The sequence below is a fragment of the Littorina saxatilis genome, linkage group LG10, assembly GCF_037325665.1.
Source record: "Littorina saxatilis isolate snail1 linkage group LG10, US_GU_Lsax_2.0, whole genome shotgun sequence".
NCBI lineage: Eukaryota > Metazoa > Mollusca > Gastropoda > Littorinimorpha > Littorinidae > Littorina > Littorina saxatilis.
In genome coordinates, this window is record NC_090254.1 from 47,774,752 (window position 1) to 47,796,185 (window position 21,434).

Genomic DNA, 21,434 nt, shown 5'->3' on the forward strand with positions numbered 1-21,434 from the left:
TATAGGGGGCTTTTGACAGTGATTTGTGAAGGCCGCTTCACTGGTCCATATTAGGAGCCTGGGCGCCTAATATGGACCATTTGTGATTTTTTCTGTATTTAATTTTTGCTAAATGTCTATCAAAGCTATTTCACTCTAACTAGGCCTAACGGTTCACTTAAGAGAGAAGGACTACCAAACACAAAATGAAACTTCTTCGCAAGAAAACAAGCTAGTTATTAGCATGAAACAAAAAGTGGTTCATATTAGGAGCCCTTCCCCTATAGTTGATGTATTCTATTAGAATATTCTGATGAATACAGTCACTTCATTTCACACTATTCGCGATGTGTATTAAGTGTATCGGGCGCTCGCCTTGTTGATTGGAACTCTCTAAAACTCCTCTAAGGCCGCCCATAGACCCTCTTAACATTGAAGATGGGCGTCCGAGGGAAGCCCTGAATTATGTGGTAGCATTATAAGGCCACTTCAAGGCGAGTTCAGTTTTTTTTTCTCTCCATTCAGCGACTGGTTTTATCGCCTGTGTATGCGTCCCTCAGGAAATGTACATTTGGGCGTTCTTAAGTTTGTTTCTCCTTGATTAGAACTTAATTCTTTGACCAGTTACGACATGTTTGCAGAGATGATGGATCTTGTGCGAGACGTTTTAGAATGAACGTGAATCCTAATAACCTGGTGAGATCACTCAATGTGAATGCCAGGTGAAATTGATAGTGGTAATATACCTTGACATCGCCTCCTAGAATTCTAAACTTTCCTTGCAATACTAAAACACTAAAAATGTCATGTCAACTACCTGCTCTGAAACACTGTCTTTATTGTTCTTTGGTTGCAGGGTTAATGTAAATGTATGAAGTGTTGTACTTTGAGTGTAATCATTAATCATCTGTCGTAGGTTCATGTCCGATTCCACAGTTTTTATGAACATACTCACACACATACACACGCACCCACACACACAGATTTGAGGCAAATCAAACATGTGGTAAGACATTTTGTATTGAAGAGTCACATGGTGACTTTCAAAAAAAATCAACAACAAAAAAATCTGGGCAAATTGATATCGATAAGGTCTGCAAAGTCAAATGTAAAAAGAACATTTGGACTGTATATAAAACTTCTATTTAACAAATATTCAAATTCAATCCGAAATGTTTGACCAAGCCGGCAATACCAAAATATATGGGATATTAATTAATAATAATAATAATAACAATTACTTATATACAGGCATGGGAATTGAAAATTGTAAAAAAGGCGGAAAATTTATAACTGAAGACGCGAAGCGTCAAGTCGACGGCGCGAAGCGCCTAGTCTTACTAGGGGGGTCCGGGGGCATGCTCCCCCGGACAAATTTTTCTCCAAAGAACCCAGATGGTGCAATCTGGTGTCATCTGAGCTCCAAGTTTGCCATCAAATTCTGTTTTTAGAATCAGAGTTTTTAGTACAAAAATGTACCAATTTTTGCTTTTTTGAAGAACAAAAATATATACATGTATTATATGGTTTAAATTTGTAAAAAAAAAATTGATCTGTTGAGACAAACAGGAAAATGTAACTTGTAACACAATCTGTGCAATCTGGTTTACTTTCAAACATAAAAGTTCAATAACTGAGGCGGGCGGTAGCAGTGCGTGAACAAAGTACGGAAAGTTTTCGCGGGCTTTTGCGCAAAGGCCAAAGTAACCGGTGCCTTTTTTGTGTGCCTCCCCCCTTTATTTTTTCGGCGGACACTTTTGCATTTTCGGCGGAACAAAAAAAAATTTGTTTGGCGGACAATTCCCATGCCTGTATATAGCGCGTAAACCTCGTGGTGACAAACCCAGAGCGCTCTACACTTACATAATCATAATACAAACAAGGAAAGAGAACTAAATCCGAATAAATTCAAACATGGTCACACACACGCACGCACACACACACGCACACACACACGCACACACACACACACACGCGCGCGCACACACACACATACAATCTTTCTTTCGTCATTGTCAATGTTCAGGTAACCCGCAATGTCATTCTATGTACGCATACGTTATACTAGTACAACACACACAGGCACATGCACATCTTCACGAACGCCACACTTTAGTAGATAATACACGTGGCAGCGCCAATGACTCACCGATCATGGGATTATTTCATTTCCATTTATACAAAAGACATAAGTGGACCATCAAAAATCTATGAGTATGAACCAAAACATTGTAGATCTTGGCTGACACATATCAGCACCAGGTTTTTCATAAAAGCCTTGATCATGGAAAAATGAAAATTAACTCACTTCGTTTTAAGGTATCTACAGTAAACAATGTTCTGAGAAAAGAACAAAATCAGTAAGGAATACCTACACTGCAAACAATGCAATGAAATGTATGATAACATGTACATAATTGTTTGCATAGTTTGTCAATACAAAAAATTCGAATTAAGGTACCCACACATCATCACTACATCACATCACCAGTAGGAGCATGTTCATGATCCTTCAATCACATTCCTCACCACTCTCACTCATAGTACTAGTGTTAGCAGTGATGACACCACTGCCACATGTATCGCGACAGGGATCCTGATATTTTGATAACCTTTATTTCAAGCCACTTTCAAGCCGTTGTGCGCCGATACTGATCCTCTGCGCATGCTCAGGAGATAAACCGCGCCGTAGACACATGGTAAACCCGAGTGAGGTGGCTTGAAATAGTGTTATCAAGATCCCTGGAGTGATTTTTGCTTATTTGAATCCAATGTATCAGTATAAAGAAAATGCATATCAATATATAATACATATTAATTATTACACAACCTATGAGCAGAAGAGAATCCAATTTCTCTCTCAGTATTGTGGGTTCCTCACTGACACAAACTATCTTCACGCTCATTTTACACACATTTAATAGTAATATCATCCATGCTACTTGATGAAATGAAGGTGACAAAGCAAAAAGTGAAATATATGCACAAACATAATGGTGTCAAAGAGGACATTCTTTTTCTGTCATAAATGTTCAAAATTCAATCCTCGTCCTGGGAGTCTGCTGCATCTTTGTGAACCTCATATCTGTGTGATAAATATATCACGCATTCACATCGGCCAGTAGATCAACAGCCTATAGGCGCTGCATCCACCTTTCACGGCCTATTATTCCAAGTCACACGGGTATTTTGGTGGACATTTTTATCTACGCCTATACAATTTTGCCAGGAAAGACCCTTTTGTCAATCGTGGGATCTTTAACGTGCATACCGCAATGTAGTGTACACGAAGATCATACTACCAATACTACAAAAACACAATATACAGTCGGTCTCTTAGGTAAAACTGGGAAAAGCAGCTTCGACATTTAAACACTGCAACTGGAAGATCATCTAACAATGCATACTGCTTTACAATATGCATTTATGTATAAATATAGTTAAAGAACATCGAGTTAATAGGAATTAGAGCTTTCTTGACACTGCACGATGAGGAAAGGATGAAAAAGAGAATGAAAAGTGGTTGTTGCATCATTTTCACTTCATAACCACTGACACTGATAGTCCTAATCTTTGGGAAATTGGAACTCTATCAGAACTCTGAGAGTTTAGGGAGTCATGAAATTAGATGAAATTTACACAGTGTCAAAAGCGACTTTGCTCCTGAACTTCTTTCTCTCGTTAAATATTTTGCTCCTTACCAAGCTGACTTTTTGTTTTTTTTCAAGTGGAATACCACAAAAAACATCGTGCACTGTCAAGAAAGCTTGAATTTCTTTGATGCCAGGCAATGACCCTGTCACACCTCTCCCAGTCTTCTGTATGTCACTTTTGAAATATGACTCAACCTTTTTTGTGTCCACAGCTTCCCATTGGTAGTATGATCTTTTTCGAGACCCACTTTCCCCTGCAGTCGTAGAATCTGAAGTTCTGTTGTCGGATTCCTGTGATCGGCTCTGCAATCCCAAAGGGTGAAGAAGTTCCCCAATATCTGAAAAAAAATCCCACAATTACACTGACAGCAAACCACTAATGATCCAAGTCATCTAATATGTTGCATTGAAAAGATCAATACCAACTAATTTACTGTTTTTGGTCACTTCCACATTTACAGAATTAGCCTTTTTCCTAAGCATAATTGTGCGATACAAAAGGAAAAAATAACAGTTCAAGATGTTGTGATAACTTCAATGCAGAAGAAGAACTGTTAACCCGTGATTTGTAAAAATGTAAAAATTGTTACAAATCACGGGGCGCGCCTCGCGATTTGTAACAATTTTTACAAATCACGTTTTTGCGCCCGATATTTTCTTGTCATCTCCAAAGTCAAGGGACAAAAACGAAATCCCTTGACTTTTGGGGTAGCGCGACTGTTAATTTTAAGATTTTTTTTTTTTCATTATATAGGATGTCCCATCGTTGGGAAATTCCGGTCGCTTCCTCCCAGTGGAAAGCTAGCAGTCACAGCGTCGCACTACCCCAAAGGCAAGGGATCTATTAGTCCCGTTTCGCCGTTATCCCAATTCGCCCCCATCCCATTTTGGCGACATTTCTCAGGCCAAGTGTCATTTTACCACCATATCATGTACCATTAACTCCACATCCCATTTTGGCGCAATCCCGTTTCGCCGTGAGCCCATTTCGCCCCCATCCCATTTTTGCGACATTTTACAGGCCAAGTGTCATGTTACCACCATGTCATGTACCATTAGCTCCACATCCCATTTTGGCGCAATCCCATTTCGCCGTTATCCCATTTTGCCCCCATCCCATTTTCGCGACATTTTACAGGCCAAGTGTCATTTTACCACCGTGTCATACCACTAGCGCCACATTCCATGTTGTCGCCATGCCGTTTTGCCGTCATCCCATTTCGCCGCCATCCCTATTTCGCGACATTTTGGATTGTGGCAAAATTGGGATTTGGCGAAAACGGAATGTCTTCCTAGTTGAATAACGCAGTATAGTAGTATAGTGAGGCTTGACAAGAAGAATAAATAAAAAAAATGGAATGGCGGCCAAATGGGATGGTGTCAAAATGGGATGTTGCGCAATTGTTATGACACGGTAGTAAAATGACGCTTGGCTTGTGAAATGTCGCGACAATGGGATGGGGGCGAAATGGAATGCGGTGAAACGGCATGGCGGCCAAATGGGATATGGTGTCAAAATGGGATGTCGCGCTATTGTTATGACATGTTAGTAAAATGACGTTTGGCTTGTGAAATGTCGCGAAAATGGGATGGGGCAAAAAATGGGACGGCGGCAAAATGGGATTGCACCAAAATGGGATGTGGAACTAAAACCACCCCCACCACTCAGCGTAGAGGCTCTAAACAAGAAAAATAATAATAATAAAAGGCATGCATTACTTTGTGGAATGCGATATTTTTTAATTTTTACATTTTTACAAATCGCGGTTTTAGGTTCGACGTGATTTGTAAAATATTTTTACATTTTTACAAATCACGGGTTAACAAGAACTAATAGAATACAGAGGAAAATGGCACCACCCGAGCAAAAGTTTCAAAAGAAAATGTTAGTGTTTCTGGCAGCAAATCGGAAAGAGTGAACTGCCAAGCAGTTGCATTGCCTGTGACAAAATTGTATTATTAAATTCCCAATGAAAAGCCCTCCTTTTTTCTACCAATTTTTGGGGGCATTTTCAAGAAATAGTTGGAGGCTTTACAGTACAAGTATATGCCTTCTACAATATCCACTGTACATGTATTTAGATTTTCATGCAACACAATCTCCCTACCTGTAGCCTCAGTCAGCAGTGCATGATCTACCTCAGCTGCATCAGTAGTTGCTTCATCTGCAAAGTAACATCAAGGAAACATGTTTTACTATAAGGAATCAGACAAGTTTGTCTTAACGAAGTCACAGAATGCCAGCTGGATAAATACATATTGCACTACAAAGCATGTGTATAGCTTGACTGCTTCAAGACAGCTTGCACTACGTGTACATAATTAGGAATCCTATCAATTCCATGACAATATTTATGAAAGAAACAGAATTCTGTACAAACACAAGTGCCGATTGAAAACTTCAAGTGATCAGCAAGCCATCCGGCGCAGTTCGTGGCTCCTATAGTTTTTTATAATTTTTTTTTATAAATGGTATTGTATTTCATGATTCCTGCATAGCAATTAGCATACACATCAGATTTAATGTTTTTCCAGATTGCATGCAGAAGTAAAGGCGATCAGAGGCGTGGAACATGCTCCAGATGTTGTAAAAAGCTTGTGCAAAGTAAAAAGGTCTTACTATTCCAGACTGTTATTTCTGGAAAACATCTATTTGGAGACTAACCACGACTCCAACAAAACAGATGGTTTTATAAATTAGTGACAATTTTCTATTTTCCTCACTTTCTACTAACTAGCTATTAAAATAACTTCAACACGTACACAACAGATTAAGTGTAGTTCACAATGAGAAATAAATAATATGTACACCAGGGAACATACTCCTTACAGACACACGTACACCAATATAACTATACAAAAGAAGAAGCAACAAAACACAAACCTCTGTTGTCGGATTCCTGCGATCGGCTCTGCAAAGTGTGAAGAAGTTCCCCAATATCTGAAAAAATCCCACAATTACACCTACAGCAAACCACTGATGATCCAAGCCATCTAATAATTATGTTGCATTGAAAAGATCAATACCAATTAATTTACTGTTTTAGGTCACTGCCACATCTACAGAATTAGCCTTCTTCCTAAGCATAATTGTGCGATACAAAAGGAAAAAACCCAGTTCAAGACGTTGTGATAACTTCTATGTAGTACAAGAACTAATAGAATACAGATGAAAATGACACCACCTGAGCGAAAGTTAAAAAAACAAAAAAACCTGTTGTGTTTCTAGCAGCAAATAGGAAAGAGTGAACTGCCAAGCAGTTGCATTGCCTGTGACAAAATTATATCCTTTAATTCCCAATGAAAAGCCCTCCTTTTTTCTACCCATTTTTTGGGGGCATTTTCAAGAATTAGTTGTAGGCTTTACAGTGCAAGTATATGCCTTCTACAATATCTGTTGTACATGTATTTAGATTTTCATGCAACACAATCTCCCTACCTGTAGCCTCAGTCAGCATTGCATGACTTATCTCAGCTGCATCAGTAGTTGCTTCTTCTGCAAAGTAACATCAAGGAAACATGTTTTACTATAAGGAATCAGACAAGTTTGTCTTAATGAAGTCACAGAATGCCAGCTGGATAAATACATATTGCACTACAAAGCATGTGTATAGCTTGACTGCTTCAAGACAGCTTGCACTACGTGTACATAATTAGGAATCCTATCAATTCCATGACAATATTTATCAAAAAAACAGAATTCTGTACAAACACAAGTGCCGTATAAAAACTTCAAGTGATCAGCAAGCCATCCGGCGCAGTTCGTGGCTCCTATAGTTTTTTATAAATTTTTTTTATAAATGGTATTGTATTTCATGATTCCTGCATAGCAATTAGCATACACATCAGATTTAATGTTTGTCCAGATTGCAGAAGTAAAGGCGATCAGAGGCGTGGAACATGCTCCAGATGTTGTAAAAAGCTTGTGCAAGGTAAAAAGGTCTTACTATTCCAGACTGTTATTTCTTTATCGCGGAATTGGTCACGCACTGCTAAACTGCAGATGAAAATCTGCCTAAATGGTTTTCAGATTCAAGGTAAGGTTCGATTCTATAGTTTTGTTCTACCGGTTCCTCAGTACAAAACTCCCCCCCTCCTCTCTCTCTCTCTCTCTAAATAAATAAATATTTATTAAGAGAGAGAGAGAGAGAGAGAGAGAGAGAGAGAGAGAGAGAGAGAGAGAAGAAGAAGAATTGCTAATACTGACACTGAAAATGCAGAAGCCCGCTTATAAGGTAGTTGGGCTTGGGTTACTCCTTACATCTGAGAGCTCTGTAATAAGGAACCTCGGTTATAAGGAGTAAAAAATTCGTCCCAGAGCGCTCCTTATAAGCGGGCCCGACTGTATTCTGCAGAAAAGTCTACTCTTTCATTGACTGTTGGCCATAATTGGTAGTTGCATTGTGTGCAAATCCTTGTACAATTGTTTGCTAAGGGTACACTTTTAACATAACTTATCTAAGGCTCAAGAGTTTATACACCAAATCTGATATATAATTATGCTGTTTGCATTATCTTTTCTGCATACATTTTCAAACTTACAGTAACCAACTCTTCTTTGCCACCTAACTCATCACACATACAAACACCTACCTCCTGTTATGAACGCTTCTTCCTGAAGTGTTGTTATGTTGGCAGCAGCATTTGCTTCTTCTGAAAATAATACACAATATACATGTTACATCTCTTTCGGTGCACATATCCACACAATAACTCCATGTACCAAGAACTAATTGGTATGCCGTCCTGACTAAACACAGGAAAAGGATGTGTGTCAACGTTTTGTAGTAATCTTCATTCTGAAATCATGAATAATGATGTCCACAGTTTCTTCAACCAATACAAAAATTAGAACTGTCAGTATTGACATTCTGTTAATTAAAAAGAAGAAACAAGGAACAAGTCGCGTAAGGTGAAATTACTACATTTAGTCAAGCTGTGGAACCCACAGAATGAAACTGAACGCACTGCATTTTTTCACAATGACCGTAGTCCGCCGCTTGTGCATAACGGAGTGAAACTGACGAGCCTGTTCAGCGCGTTAGTGGTTTTGCTGTGCTGCATATCACGCTTTTCTGTACCTCTCTTCGTTTTAACTTTCTGAGCGTGTTTTTATTCCAAACATATCATATCTATATGTTTTTGGAATCAGGAACCGACAAGGAATAAGATGAAATTGTTTTTAAATCGATTTTGGAAATTTAATTTTGATCATAATTTTTATATTTTTAATTTTCAGAGCTTGTTTTTAATCCAAATATTTATATGTTTTTGGAATCAGGAAATGATGTAGAATAAGATAAACGTAAATTTGGATCGGTTTATATAAAAAAAAAATTATTACAATTTTCAGATTTTTAATGACCAAAGTCATTAATTAGTTTTTAAGCCAACAAGCTGAAATGCAATACTGAAGTCCGGCCTTCGTCGAAGATTGCTTTAAAAAAATGTCAATCAATTTGATTGAAAAATGAGTGTGTGACAGTGCCGCCTCAACTTTTACCAAAAGACGGATATGACGTCATGAAAAGTATTTATCGAAAAAACGAAAAAAGTGTCCGGGGATATCATTCCCAGGAACTCTCATGTCAAATTTCATAAAGATCGGTCCAGTAGTTTGGTCTACACACACACACACACGCACAGACACACGCACATACACCACGACCCTCGTCTCGATTCCCCCTCTAGGTTAAAACATTTAGTCAACACTTGACTAAATGTAACAAGAAGGGCAAAGCCCATACGACTCACATGCTTTACACATTTTTCCTACCAAAATACATGTGACCTTGACCCAAGGTCAAGGTCATCCAAGGTCATGCAACACAAAGCTGTTAATTCAAGACATAGGAAGTACAATGGTGCTTATTGGCTCTTTCTACCAAGAGATATGGTCACTTTTAGTGGTTCACTACCTTATTTTGGTCACATTTCATAAGGGTCAAAGTGACCTTGACCTTGATCATATGTGACCAAATGTGTCTCATGATGAAAGCATAACATGTGCCCCACATAATTTTTAAGTTTGAAACAGTTATCTTCCATAGTTCAGGGTCAAGGTCACTTCAAAATATGTATACAATCCAACTTTGAAGAGCTCCTGTGACCTTGACCTTGAAGCAAGGTAAACCAAACTGGTATCAAACGATGGGGCTTACTTTGCCCTATATATCATATATAGGTGAGGTATTGAATCTCAAAAACTTCAGAGAAAATGTGAAAAATGTGAAAAATAGCTGTTTTTTAGGCAACATTTATGGCCCCTGCGACCTTGACCTTGAAGCAAGGTCAAGATGCTATGTATGTTTTTTGGGGCCTTGTCATCATACACCATCTTGCCAAATTTGGTACTGATAGACTGAATAGTGTCCAAGAAATATCCAACGTTAAAGTTTTCCGGACGGACGGCCGGACGTCCGGACGTCCGGACGGACGGACGGACGACTCGGGTGAGTACATAGACTCACTTTTGCTTCGCATGTGAGTCAAAAATGAAAAGCATAAGATTAGGATAAGATTTCTTATAATCCTGTGAGGTTACCCTCATGGAAATCTGAACTGTTTTCACATGGAAAAGCAAGTTGCCTTTAAGTACATTTATTTTTCTTACATGCATGTTTTTATATTTCCAAGCCCTGATACTTTCGCTGTAAATTTAGCTCCTTTATGATGCGCATATGTGCACACAAGATTATATGGACACGACGAGAGTCTGCATGGAGTAGACTCATAATGTCATATAAATCCTTCCTCAAACATGGGTATTAGATGCACGCCGATAGAGATAACTGGTTTAGAAACAAGCGCAGCTACCGATTGAGCTATTTCCCTGCCTCTGGAGTAATCATAAAGACACAACTGAGAAAAATATTAACTTAATTGACAACAGTGTGACCATGATGTAAAAATGAATACTCCACATACACATTGTTTGTTTTTGTTCTTCTTCTGCTGTTGTTGAAGGCACAGTACGTCTCCCGTAAACCATCACAGATACTGTCAGGCTTTTACACACAGTACAAATACCCTTTCATTTACACACTCACTGCTTTTGAACATCCGAGGTGCCCTACGTAAAAAGCGAGCAATTTTAAAAGAATGATTTTTGCTGATTGTCTGTTAACAAAATCGAACGGTGCGTTTTGGCGCTAGACCTAACTTAAAATCTAAATAACAAATTGACAGCTTGTTACACAAACATTCTCAAATCATAAAAGAATTTTTCATCAAGACAAGATTAGTACAATTAAAAGTTTTGAAAGTTTGAAAAAAGAAAAGCCCGGAAACGTGTAACACAAAACATCTTTCTCGAAGCAGACGACGGTTCTGCATAGTACCAGTTCCTTTGAACAGTCGTAAGCCATCGCTAGAGTTCTTGTGAATTGCAGCCCTCTGATGTGTTTGGATTTAGAGGTACATAATAACGTGCTATTGCAGATAAGCTTACAGCGAGTCGCATTGGAAATCACAAACTGACGACTACATTGTGAAAAAAGGCAAACTGGATCACACGGGTTCACAATGCCTATGGGGTAAGATAAACCACACAAAAATAAATTCTTTGAAATTAGCTCGCTCTTTACGGAGGGCACCTAAGATGTTTTAAAGCGGTGAGTGTTTAAATGAAAGGGTGTTTGTACTGTGTGTAAAAGCCTGACAGTATCTGTGATGGTTACGGGAGGCTTACTGTGCCTTAAAGTAAAGAAAAGTTTTGCTCGTTAAAGCAAGTTACCCAGGCCGTCAGCTGACATCCTACAGGCAGCAAAAGAGTTAAACTTTTCCACACAAAAAAGGTACTTGTCACTTGCACAAAGAACACTAAACCTTCCATACCTTTTTCTTGTCCATATATACGTAGCAACCCGCTGACTCCAGGCACAGCAGGCTCAACGGAGTCAACAGCACTGTAGCAGAAATTTAGCCATTTTCAGTTTACCGATAATACGTTACATTTACAGGAAAAGACACAGTATGTAGGAATACCTTAATTCTTCAAACATTGACGCTTAAATTAATACATTCCACAAGAAAAAGTATAAATCTAACAGTCAAATACAAAGTGCTTTCCTTGTGTTCCGCTACCTAAATGCTTCTAGTGGTTTTCCTTCTTCAAAGTAATGGCTAAAGGGGCTACACAATATGCCTTTTATACCTTCTGACAAACAAACACAGTACCACTCTTAAGTGCATTGTACTCCAAGACATTTTCAGGTATGTACCAAACTGAAAATGGAAGACAATGCATCACATACCATTTCTCCAAAGTAATGGTTGCATTTAGCAAGGCCAGTAGATCTTTTTTCCCCATGGAGCTGGGGTCGCGCACATTTACGCCTTCAGGCCAGCCATGCGCTTTGACCTCCTTCTTGTGGACTTCCTTGTAAGGGAAACAGCTCCCCATTCCAGGACAGGCCCCTGAAACAACATAAAGTACATCAATCCAAACAGCTGAAAGATAAATATATACACTCTTCAAGATTATTTTGTGTTTGTTGCTCTCATGTCAACATGTCAGCTTTATTGTGATCCAGATTACAACTTACTCTGATGTGTATGTTATGCAGCATGCGCTTAATCGTTTTCTTTCAATAATATAAACATCAGAGCCACAAATTGCCACCAATGGCTTGCTGATCAGTGGAAGTGTTCACACGTGTGTTTTCCTAAACTCCCATGACCTAAAGCTAAACCCACGTAATCTTGAGTGATCATTAAGAGCCAGTAATAATTTCCGCAAGAAATTGTGAACTACGATGAACTCGCGTGTTGGTGGTGAGTGGGTCGGGGTATAAGAAAAAGTCTTACTTGTGGCAAGGTTCAAATGTGCTCGAACCTTTTCCCTCATGAGGCTAGGTGGCAGAGCTGTTGTCACCTTGCATGTATCTGCAACGTGAAAGAAAAATAACATGAACATTTACAACTGGTGCACACACCAGAATGAGTTTGGGATTTACCCCCAATATAAGATTTTTATCCCCCAGAGGGATAAATTGTAATGAATGATGCCAGTTCTGTGAGCAATGTAGCTGTCTTGATGAACTACCTAAATATATCAACACTATCACACAGTTTGCTTCATAAAGAAAGTAACAATTTGACCCAACAATTAAAACAAATGATAAAAGGCACATCAAGCACCATCTTTTTTTTTCTCATAATAATTTGAAGTTGATTAAAGGCACAGTAAGCCTCCCGTAAACCATCACAGAGCTCCCCGAGCGTCTACATACAGTACAAGCATACTTCCATTTGAACGCTCACCGAACGGGAACATCCTGGCTGCTTTCTGTCGAGCATGAGAAATTTTCAAAGAATTTATTTTCGTGGACTTAGCTTTTACCAATAATGGCGCCTCGTTTTGGTGCTGGCTGTTATGAATATTCAATACCGGAAATCACGCCCGGACAGTAAGCCTCCCGTAAACTACTGTCAGGCTTTTATAGTACACACAGTACAAACACCCTTCCATTTGAACGCTCACCAAACGGGAACATCCTAGGTGCCCTACGTAAAGAGCGAGCAATTTTTAAATAATTAATTTTGCAGATTGTCAAAAATGAGTTACTTCCCTTCGCGTCTCATTCAGAAAAGCCCGGAAGCAGGGTCACGCAAGGGTCGTAGCAGACGACGGTTTATCAGTACATATCGCCGTTCCTCTCAACAGTCAAAAGCCATCGCTAGAGTTCTTGTGAACCACAGCCGTTTTTTTCGTGCATAAAAACGTGCTATTGTAGATAAGCTCACATCGAGTCGCATTCAAATGACTAACTGACGACTACATTGTGAAAAAGGGAAACTGGATCACACGGGTTCACGATGGCTCAGGGGTAAGATAAACCACGCAAAAATAAATTCTTTGAAAATTGTTCGCTCTTTACGGAGGGCACCTAGGATGTTCTCAATCGGTGAGTGTTTAAATGAAAGGGTGTTTGTACTGTGTGTAAGAGCCTGACCATATCTGTGATGGTTTACGGGAGGCTTACTGTGCCTTTAACATAAACACAAACACAGTGAAATGCTGATAATTATATTCTTACAGGCTGAGGCTATTTCTCTGCTGAGAATTCTGGAATCCTTGAGGACTTTGAAAATGGCCCCGTCACCATACATTTCGCACGCTGGATTGGCCTTCTCCCTGTCATACAGGAAGACGCAAGTGTCCAATCCAGCGTTCTTGAAGTCAACTAACTGGGGAAAAGAAAGAAATAATCACGTATGAAGACATCAATAACACTGTGTATTCAGCACGTCCCTGTTCTTTGTTTCTTACACATGCAGACACATACATGGTCAATTGTATCAAAAATTGAGCATCACAAGTTTTCACAGCATTCTCTTCTTTTCAGATTGAGTTTTTTTCTGTTTTATCCAACACTGGTATTTATGCATGGTCAACATGACAGGAAAACTACAATCACTCATAGGCGCTGACAACTTGGATACCCTGCTTTTCCACATAATCACAGAGGTAAAGGAAGCTTCCACTTTACAGTTACAGTACAGGGATGATCAAATCCCCCCCCCCTTTTTTTTTTTAAATATTGTTTCTTTTCTTAAGGAACAGCCTTTCCTGGTACCAAAATGCATGAAAATAATACCTTTTTTTTTCTTTTTTTAGAAACCGGATTCTCTGGTTTTATAAGTTTTCAAAAAATGGATTTCCATTGAGAACGGGAAAGGTGTTAGCCCTGTAGGCGTTTGCAATGGTCTCCATGGAAGTTGCACTTACTGAAATTTGTTAGCAATCTGTTTCGTGCAATCCACATCTGAAACGTAAAAATACTTTACCACACTCCGAAGCTTGTCTCTCAGCTTGTTGTGGTCTGCCTTGCTTGACGCGTTCATTGCAGCAGCCTTCACCCTGCACGCTTCTTTTTCCTCAGGGGAAGCATTCTTCCACCTTGATCCACCCTCTTTGAAGGTTTCAGCGCGGGAGCCTTGAGCTAAAACATAGTGTTGAACAATGAATCAATGGTTCTTGACAATATCAACGTTGTTATCTATCTATGTTGTGTCTGTAATATAACTGCAGTTCACTCATACTTGTCATTGTTTTAACACGGAATTCTACTTTATCTACGTACATATATATATATTCTCTCCCAAAAAAGAAACTTGACACAGGTAAACATTGATTTTTGTCAAATAATTATGTTAGAGGAAAGCACCAAAATTCAGTTTGAAATTTGTCAGTTGCATTGTTGCAAACCATTAAACCACAAAAAGAATATAATAAAACCGATACTTTACTGGGTGGTCGCCCTTTTATTGAATTGCAAAAATCTTCTCTGCACAAAAATTATGTGCATGGCGCCGTGATGTTTTTGCCTCTGTCTAAGCCTCAAGTGGCAGAGATGAGAAAGCCATATCAACCGCAATTCTGTGACCCCGCGCCTGCAATTAAGGTGCGGAAAATGCCACGACTGACTAAAGCCCAGTGCCATAATGCTATTGTCCGGTTGCAAGCAGGTACAACTAATGAAGATGTTGCAAGGCATGTTGGTGTGTCCCAACAAACTGTATGTGCATGAATGGAGCTCTTTTAAATGCCACTTAAAGTGTACAGGACAGACCAAGGTCAGGCCGACCTAGAGTTACCACACCGGCTCAGGATCGGTATTTCAGGGTGAGACAGCTCCGTGAACGGTTCACAATACCGCTACGCAGATTCCGGGGGTGCCTCTCCCAAAAAGGAAACTTGAAAAAAGAACATCATGGCGCCATGCACATGGTTTTTGTGAAGAAAATATTTATGCAATTCAATAAAAGGGAGACCACCCAGTAAAGTATCGGTTCAATTATGTTCTTTTTGTGGTTTAAAGTCAATAGCCCGGCGGACATTTTGCTGGCCCGGTACGTACCACAGTTGATCTGCAGTGTTTAAATGTCTTTAAAACTGAATACTACAACCAAAAGGGTTGATTTGACTAGAATTGTCATTGGCCAGCCGAGGATGTGAACATCCCTGGACACGTAAAAATTTTTTTTTAAAAAGTCAGCGCCTTTTGGTTTTAGACACCTGATGATTTATAGCAGCTTCGGTTGACAAGCTGATTGCTTATAAACTTCATTTTTATCCACACAAAAATAAAGAAATAAAAAAATTCATACCGTTCTTTAATTGACTAGACATAAACACATGGAATGCATGATGGGGCATCTTGACAGCTTTTTTTATCTGCAGGTAATCTGAAACACAAAGTGACACACAATGTATACTTATCAATTTTTATCCTACATACGTGAGAGAGACACCCGTGAGATAATAATCGTTCAAATCACACGTGTGTATATCATGTAAATGAGGTCATGTCAAGCAAGTCTGGCAGGGACCTGTTTTTCCACTGCTTATGATGCCAAAGTCACCGAGACAAACATTATTATAGAAACACAAATTGCGCTCGCTTATTACCCTCGATGAATCTTTAGAACTAACACGTCACGCCACACTTTCAGAGTGACGTTTCTTTGCTTTGACGTAATAGATTGCACGAGGCTTTAGAAGAGATCGAGGTTCTAAAACAAGCGTCTTCAATTTAGCTGCCTCGAATGCAGGACATTTTCAGTAAAATACACGTAAGTACAGTATGTAGGATAAACAGAATACTACATGGCATGCTGTTCCGTACCAGATTTACACTCGTTGCTTTTTCAAATAGTGAACAGCTCGCTTTCGCTCGCAGTTCAATATTTAAAAAAACAACTCATGTAAATCTGGTACGACACAGCAAGCCATGTAGTATTCTCTATATATCATATATTTATACTGAAGAACTTTTACGTCAACAACGGCAAGAGATTTGTTTGTTTGTTTGTTTGCTTAACGTCCAGCCGACCTCGAAGGGCCATATCAGGGCGGTGCTGCTTTGACATTTAACGTGCGCCACACACAAGACAGAAGTCGCAGCACAGGCTTCATGTCTCACCCAGTCACATTATTCTGACACCGGACCAACCAGTCCTGGCACTAACCCCATAATGCCAGACGCCAGGCGGAGCAGCCACTAGATTGCCAATTTTAAAGTCTTAGGTATGACCCGGCCGGGGTTCGAACCCACGAGCTCCCGATCACGGGGCGGACGCCTTACCACTAGGCCAACCGTGCCGGTTACGGCAAGAGATATTTCAGCAAAGTGAGTGTATCACTATGAGTCTATCAATCACACTCATAGTCCAGGATAAACGTTATTGAAGATTGGAGTTGAAGACTTTTTTTTATGCACTCCCCCAGTGTGATTCCTGTTAAGTGGGAAAGAAAGGGTCTATGTCAAACAAAAGTGGGTTGATATCCTGTAGGTACATTTCTAGACCAGTGTTTCTTTAAAAAAAAGTCAAATTAAGGCATGACATGCTTGTGGCTAGGCGCTCACAGAGAAAACAGTTACGTATTTATACCTCTTCAGAGAGCATCTCGTACGTGATTTGGAGGGTCAAAGGGTATTATACCCTTAATTCTACGTGATGTGGAACCCTGGACTGATGTAGAAAAGCATGTCAGACTCAAGACTCATCATACTCATACTAGTATTAGTTTTACCAGTCAAGATCGGAATAGAAGATTAGAACATACACGGGTTTTCATTACCTCGACGCAGCAACTAAACCGGCCCTTGTAAAAACAATAGCTACATACAGAATTAAACTCTGACACATCAATCAATCGAATTGCAAAGATTTAAACAAACTTACTGTGAGTGTGAATCCGTCGAGACGTTTCTTGTGGAAAACTCGCGCCTTGAAACGGGCATATGGAGTGATCTCCCTTTGGTCTACCACACAGGACTCTTTCGAAAAAGAATAATAAGGCACCCTGCTTTTCACATTTCAGATTGCGATTCGATTTCTACGTAGAAGATAGTTAAAAAGTCTGACAGCTGTGTCAACTTACCCTGTGTTTATGTTTTGAGTTAAATAAACGAAATAGGTTTAAAAATATCAAATTTCAATCGGAGATGGGGGGGGGGGGGGGGCAGGGGCAGGCTACTCAGTGAGGCTTTGCAAAAATTACCTCCCCTTTTTAGCTCTGTAAAAGGTTGTTTTGATAGAATGAGGTTATTAAGACACTTCTATTGTATAAAATATAAAGTGTAAAGCTAATACTACTGTTTACCAAACGGTAGGAGTGTTGCAAACATGTAAAATTGCCTGAAAATGCCGATTCGGTACCCGAAGCGGACGTCGGCCATTTTCAACTCCAAACGCGACGATTCGTCAGTATACCGTGTGACGTCACGTCAATATATATATCTAAAGAGACCGTATACGTTCAGCTGGTAGTTCCGATAAGGATTTTCCGCTGATACCACCAGAAAGTATACGCTGAACGTACAAAACGTATACTGTGAGCTGCTGTGTAGCGGGCCCAGGACTGTATGTTTTGTGCGGTCTGAGCGATGTGCAATGCCTCATCTATCTATATCTATATATCTATATCTATATATATATATATATGTGTGTGTGTGTGTGTATACATATATATATATATATATATATAAAACATCAGAAATTGTGAAAGAAACAATTGAAAGTCAGCAGAGACTTTCTTCCGAGATTTGTTAAAATCTCTTAGCAGAGAGAGAGAGAAATAAGTATCCCTTCACAGACAGCCTATTGGGAGCATCAGACCCTCCTCAAGGGGGACCGAGATTTACAGAGCAAAGTCCCTTTGTGGGGGACGTATCGCAAGGTAATCTAGTCCTGAGGAGGACCATTGTATTTGTACCTAGACCAGACACGTGTTTCGACACTATTGTGTCTCATCAGTGGTCAGGTGGTACTAATGGCGAGAGTTGTCAACCCATGGTATCCAACTAAGAAGCAAACCATTCTCTGAATGGTAGCTTCTGTTGGCATGGGAGACTACCCTCATCTGACAACCCCAAGAGGATATCTGTGAAGGGAAACACTTTGATTTAAGGCCAAAGTGTAGAATTGATATTTATTAAGAAAGAATTTAGAAATTTAGACAAGTTTTAACCAAGAAATTAGGTTAAAACAAGGGAAATTTGAAAAAGCCTAAAGGGAGGTAACTCTGTACCAGCCTGCAGATCCAGAAATGGATACGCGAACAAGTTAGATCTAATTTTGAAAAGGTTAAACAGGAAAAGCGGTCAACTTTTCACTGCTGTTCAACACAGGACTTGGTAAAGAAGAAGTTTTCTGCTTTATTCAATTGGATCGCTTTAAAGGCGATGCAACTTTCACGGTGACCACATTATAAAACATCAGAAATTGTGAAAGAAACAATTGAAAGTCAGCAGAGACTTTCTTCCGAGATTTGTTAAAATCTCTTAGCAGAGAGAGAGAGAAATAAGTATCCCTTCACAGACAGCCTATTGGGAGCATCAGACCCTCCTCAAGGGGGACCGAGATTTACAGAGCAAAGTCCCTTTGTGGGGGACGTATCGCAAGGTAATCTAGTCCTGAGGAGGACCATTGTATTTGTACCTAGACCAGACACGTGTTTCGACACTATTGTGTCTCATCAGTGGTCAGGTGGTACTGATGGCGAGAGTTGTCAACCCATGGTATCCAACTAAGAAGCAAACCATTCTCTGAATGGTAGCTTCTGTTGGCATGGGAGACTACCCTCATCTGACAACCCCAAGAGGATATCTGTGAAGGGAAACACTTTGATTTAAGGCCAAAGTGTAGAATTGGTATTTATTAAGAAAGAATTTAGAAATTTAGACAAGTTTTAACCAAGAAATTAGGTTAAAACAAGGGAAATTTGAAAAAGCCTAAAGGGATATATGTGTGTGTGTGTGTGTGGGTGTGAGTGTGAGTGTGTGTGTGTGTGTGTGTGAGTGTGTGTGTGTGTGTGTGTGTGTGTGTGTGTATGTGTGTGTTTGCGTACCAAACGTTGTGACAATGCAGTACAGGCAGGCGGGTGAGACCAAACGTTGTGACAATGCAGTACAGGTGGGTGGGTGTGACCAAACGTTGTGACAATGCAGTACAGGTGGGTGGGTGTGACCAAACGTTGTGACAATGCAGTACAGACAGACGGGTGTGACCAAACGTTGTGACAATGCAGTACAGGCAGGCGGGTGTGACCAAACGTTGTGACAATGCAGTACAGACAGACGGGTGTGACCAAACGTTGTGACAATGCAGTACAGACAGACGGGTGTGACCAAACGTTGTGACAATGCAGTACAGACAGACGGGTGTGACCAAACGTTGTGACAATGCAGTACAGGTAGGCGGGTGTGACCAAACGTTGTGACAATGCAGTACAGGTAGGCGGGTGTGACCAAACGTTGTGACAATGCAGTACAGGTAGGCGGGTGTGACCAAACGTTGTGACAATGCAGTACAGGTAGGCGGGTGTGACCAAACGTTGTGACAATGCAGTACAGGCAGGCGGGTGTGACCAAACGTTGTGACAATGCAGTACAGGTAGGCAGGTGTGACCAAACGTTGTGACAATGCAGTACAGGCAGGCGGGTGTGACCAAACGTTGTGACAATGCAGTACAGGTAGGCAGGTGTGACCAAACGTTGTGACAATGCAGTACAGGCAGGCGGGTGGGGGGGGGGGGGGGAGGGGTGTGACACAACTTTGTGACAATGCAGGACAGGTGGGCGGGTGTGACACACATTTGTGACAATGCAGAACAGGTAGGCGGGTGTGACACAACTTTGTGACAATGCAGAACAGGTGGGCGGGTGTGACACAACTTTGTGACAATGCAGTACAGGTGAAGGGGGGGGTGACACAACTTTGTGACAATGCAGTACTGGTGGGTGGGTGTGACACAACTTTGTGACAATGCAGAACAGGTGGGCGGGTGTGACACAACTGTGTGACAATGCAGTGCAGGTGGGCGGGTGTGACACAACTTTGTGACAATGCAGAACAGGTGGGCGGGTGTGACACAACTTTGTGGCAATGCAGAACTGGTAGACGGGTTCGACACAACTTTGTGTCAATGCAGTACAAGTGGGGGGGGGGGGGGGTGACACAACTTTGTGACAATGCAGTCCAGGTAGGTGGGTGTGACACCAATTTGTGACAATGTAGTACAGGTGGGCGGGTGTGACACACCTTTGTGACAATGCAGTACGGGTGGGCGGGTGTGACACAACTGTGTGACAATGCAGTGCAGGTGGGTGGGTGTGACACAACTTTGTGACAATGCAGTACAGGTAGGCGGGTGTGACACAACTTTGTGACAATGCAGTACAGGTGGGCGGGTGTGACATAACCTTGTGACAATGCAGTACAGGTGGGTGGGTGTGACAGAATTTTGTGATATTCCATACAGATGGGGGGGGGGGGGGGGCGCACAACCTTGTGACAATGCAGTACAGGTGGAGAGGGGGGGGGGTGTGTGTTACACAACTCTGTAACAATGCAGTACAGGTGTGTGCATGTGTGTGTGTGTGTGACACAACTCCATAACAATGCAGTACAGGTGGGGGGGGGGGGGGGGGTGTGACACAACTGTGTGACAATGCAGTACAGGCAAATGGGGGGGGGGGGGGGTGACACAACTTTGTGACAATGCAGTACAGATGGGTTTTGTTTGTTTGTTTGCTTAACGCCCAGCCGACCACGAAGGGCCAAATCAGGGCGGTGCTGCTTTGAAATATAACGTGCGCCATACACAAGACAGAAGTAGCAGCACAGGCTTCATGTCTCACCCAGTTGTCATGTATATTGCTAGGCAAGCATATCATGTTCCATTTAGAGATAGCTCCATTAGAGCGAGTCTATTAGCTAAAGGTCCAAGGGACAGCACTCCGTATGAATAGGACAAGAGTTATGGTTCTTGATAATAAAGCATGGCCGAAC

General features: G+C 40.7%; 1 protein-coding gene across 3 annotated transcripts; it reads right to left on the minus strand.

The window, feature by feature from the left end:
* Window positions 1–1,322: 1,322 nt before the first annotated feature.
* On the minus strand, window positions 1,323–18,036 carry LOC138978970 (uncharacterized). Of its 3 annotated transcripts, XM_070351789.1 has the most exons (12): window positions 17,325–18,036; window positions 15,747–15,824; window positions 14,424–14,578; window positions 13,673–13,823; window positions 12,441–12,518; window positions 11,888–12,050; window positions 11,469–11,539; window positions 8,226–8,285; window positions 7,072–7,128; window positions 6,517–6,573; window positions 5,741–5,797; window positions 1,323–3,970 (listed from the first exon to the last, which is right to left on the minus strand). In XM_070351789.1, the coding sequence occupies exons 2-12, from the start codon at window positions 15,793–15,795 to the stop codon at window positions 3,615–3,617; spliced, it is 1,254 nt and encodes a 417-aa protein (XP_070207890.1). In that variant the 5' UTR covers window positions 15,796–15,824; window positions 17,325–18,036; the 3' UTR covers window positions 1,323–3,614. The 3 variants fall into 3 exon arrangements, with proteins under 3 accessions (XP_070207890.1, XP_070207889.1, XP_070207891.1); XM_070351788.1 differs by having other exon boundaries at window positions 15,747–18,036; XM_070351790.1 differs by lacking the exons at window positions 5,741–5,797; window positions 6,517–6,573 and having other exon boundaries at window positions 15,747–18,036.
* Between the last annotated feature and the right edge of the window lie 3,398 nt (window positions 18,037–21,434).

Bases quoted from the DNA above. Each gene is read 5' to 3' on its own strand.
- LOC138978970 (XM_070351789.1), bottom strand. From the start codon at position 15,795: ATGCCCCATCATGCATTCCATGTGTTTATGTCTAGTCAATTAAAGAAC. The intron at 12,051-12,440 runs GTAAGACTTTTT...ATGTTGTTTCAG, and splicing joins ACATTTGAACCTTGCCACAA to GGGCCTGTCCTGGAATGGGG. The intron at 5,798-6,516 runs GTTTGTGTTTTG...GTTACTTTGCAG, and splicing joins GCAGGAATCCGACAACAGAG to ATGAAGCAACTACTGATGCA.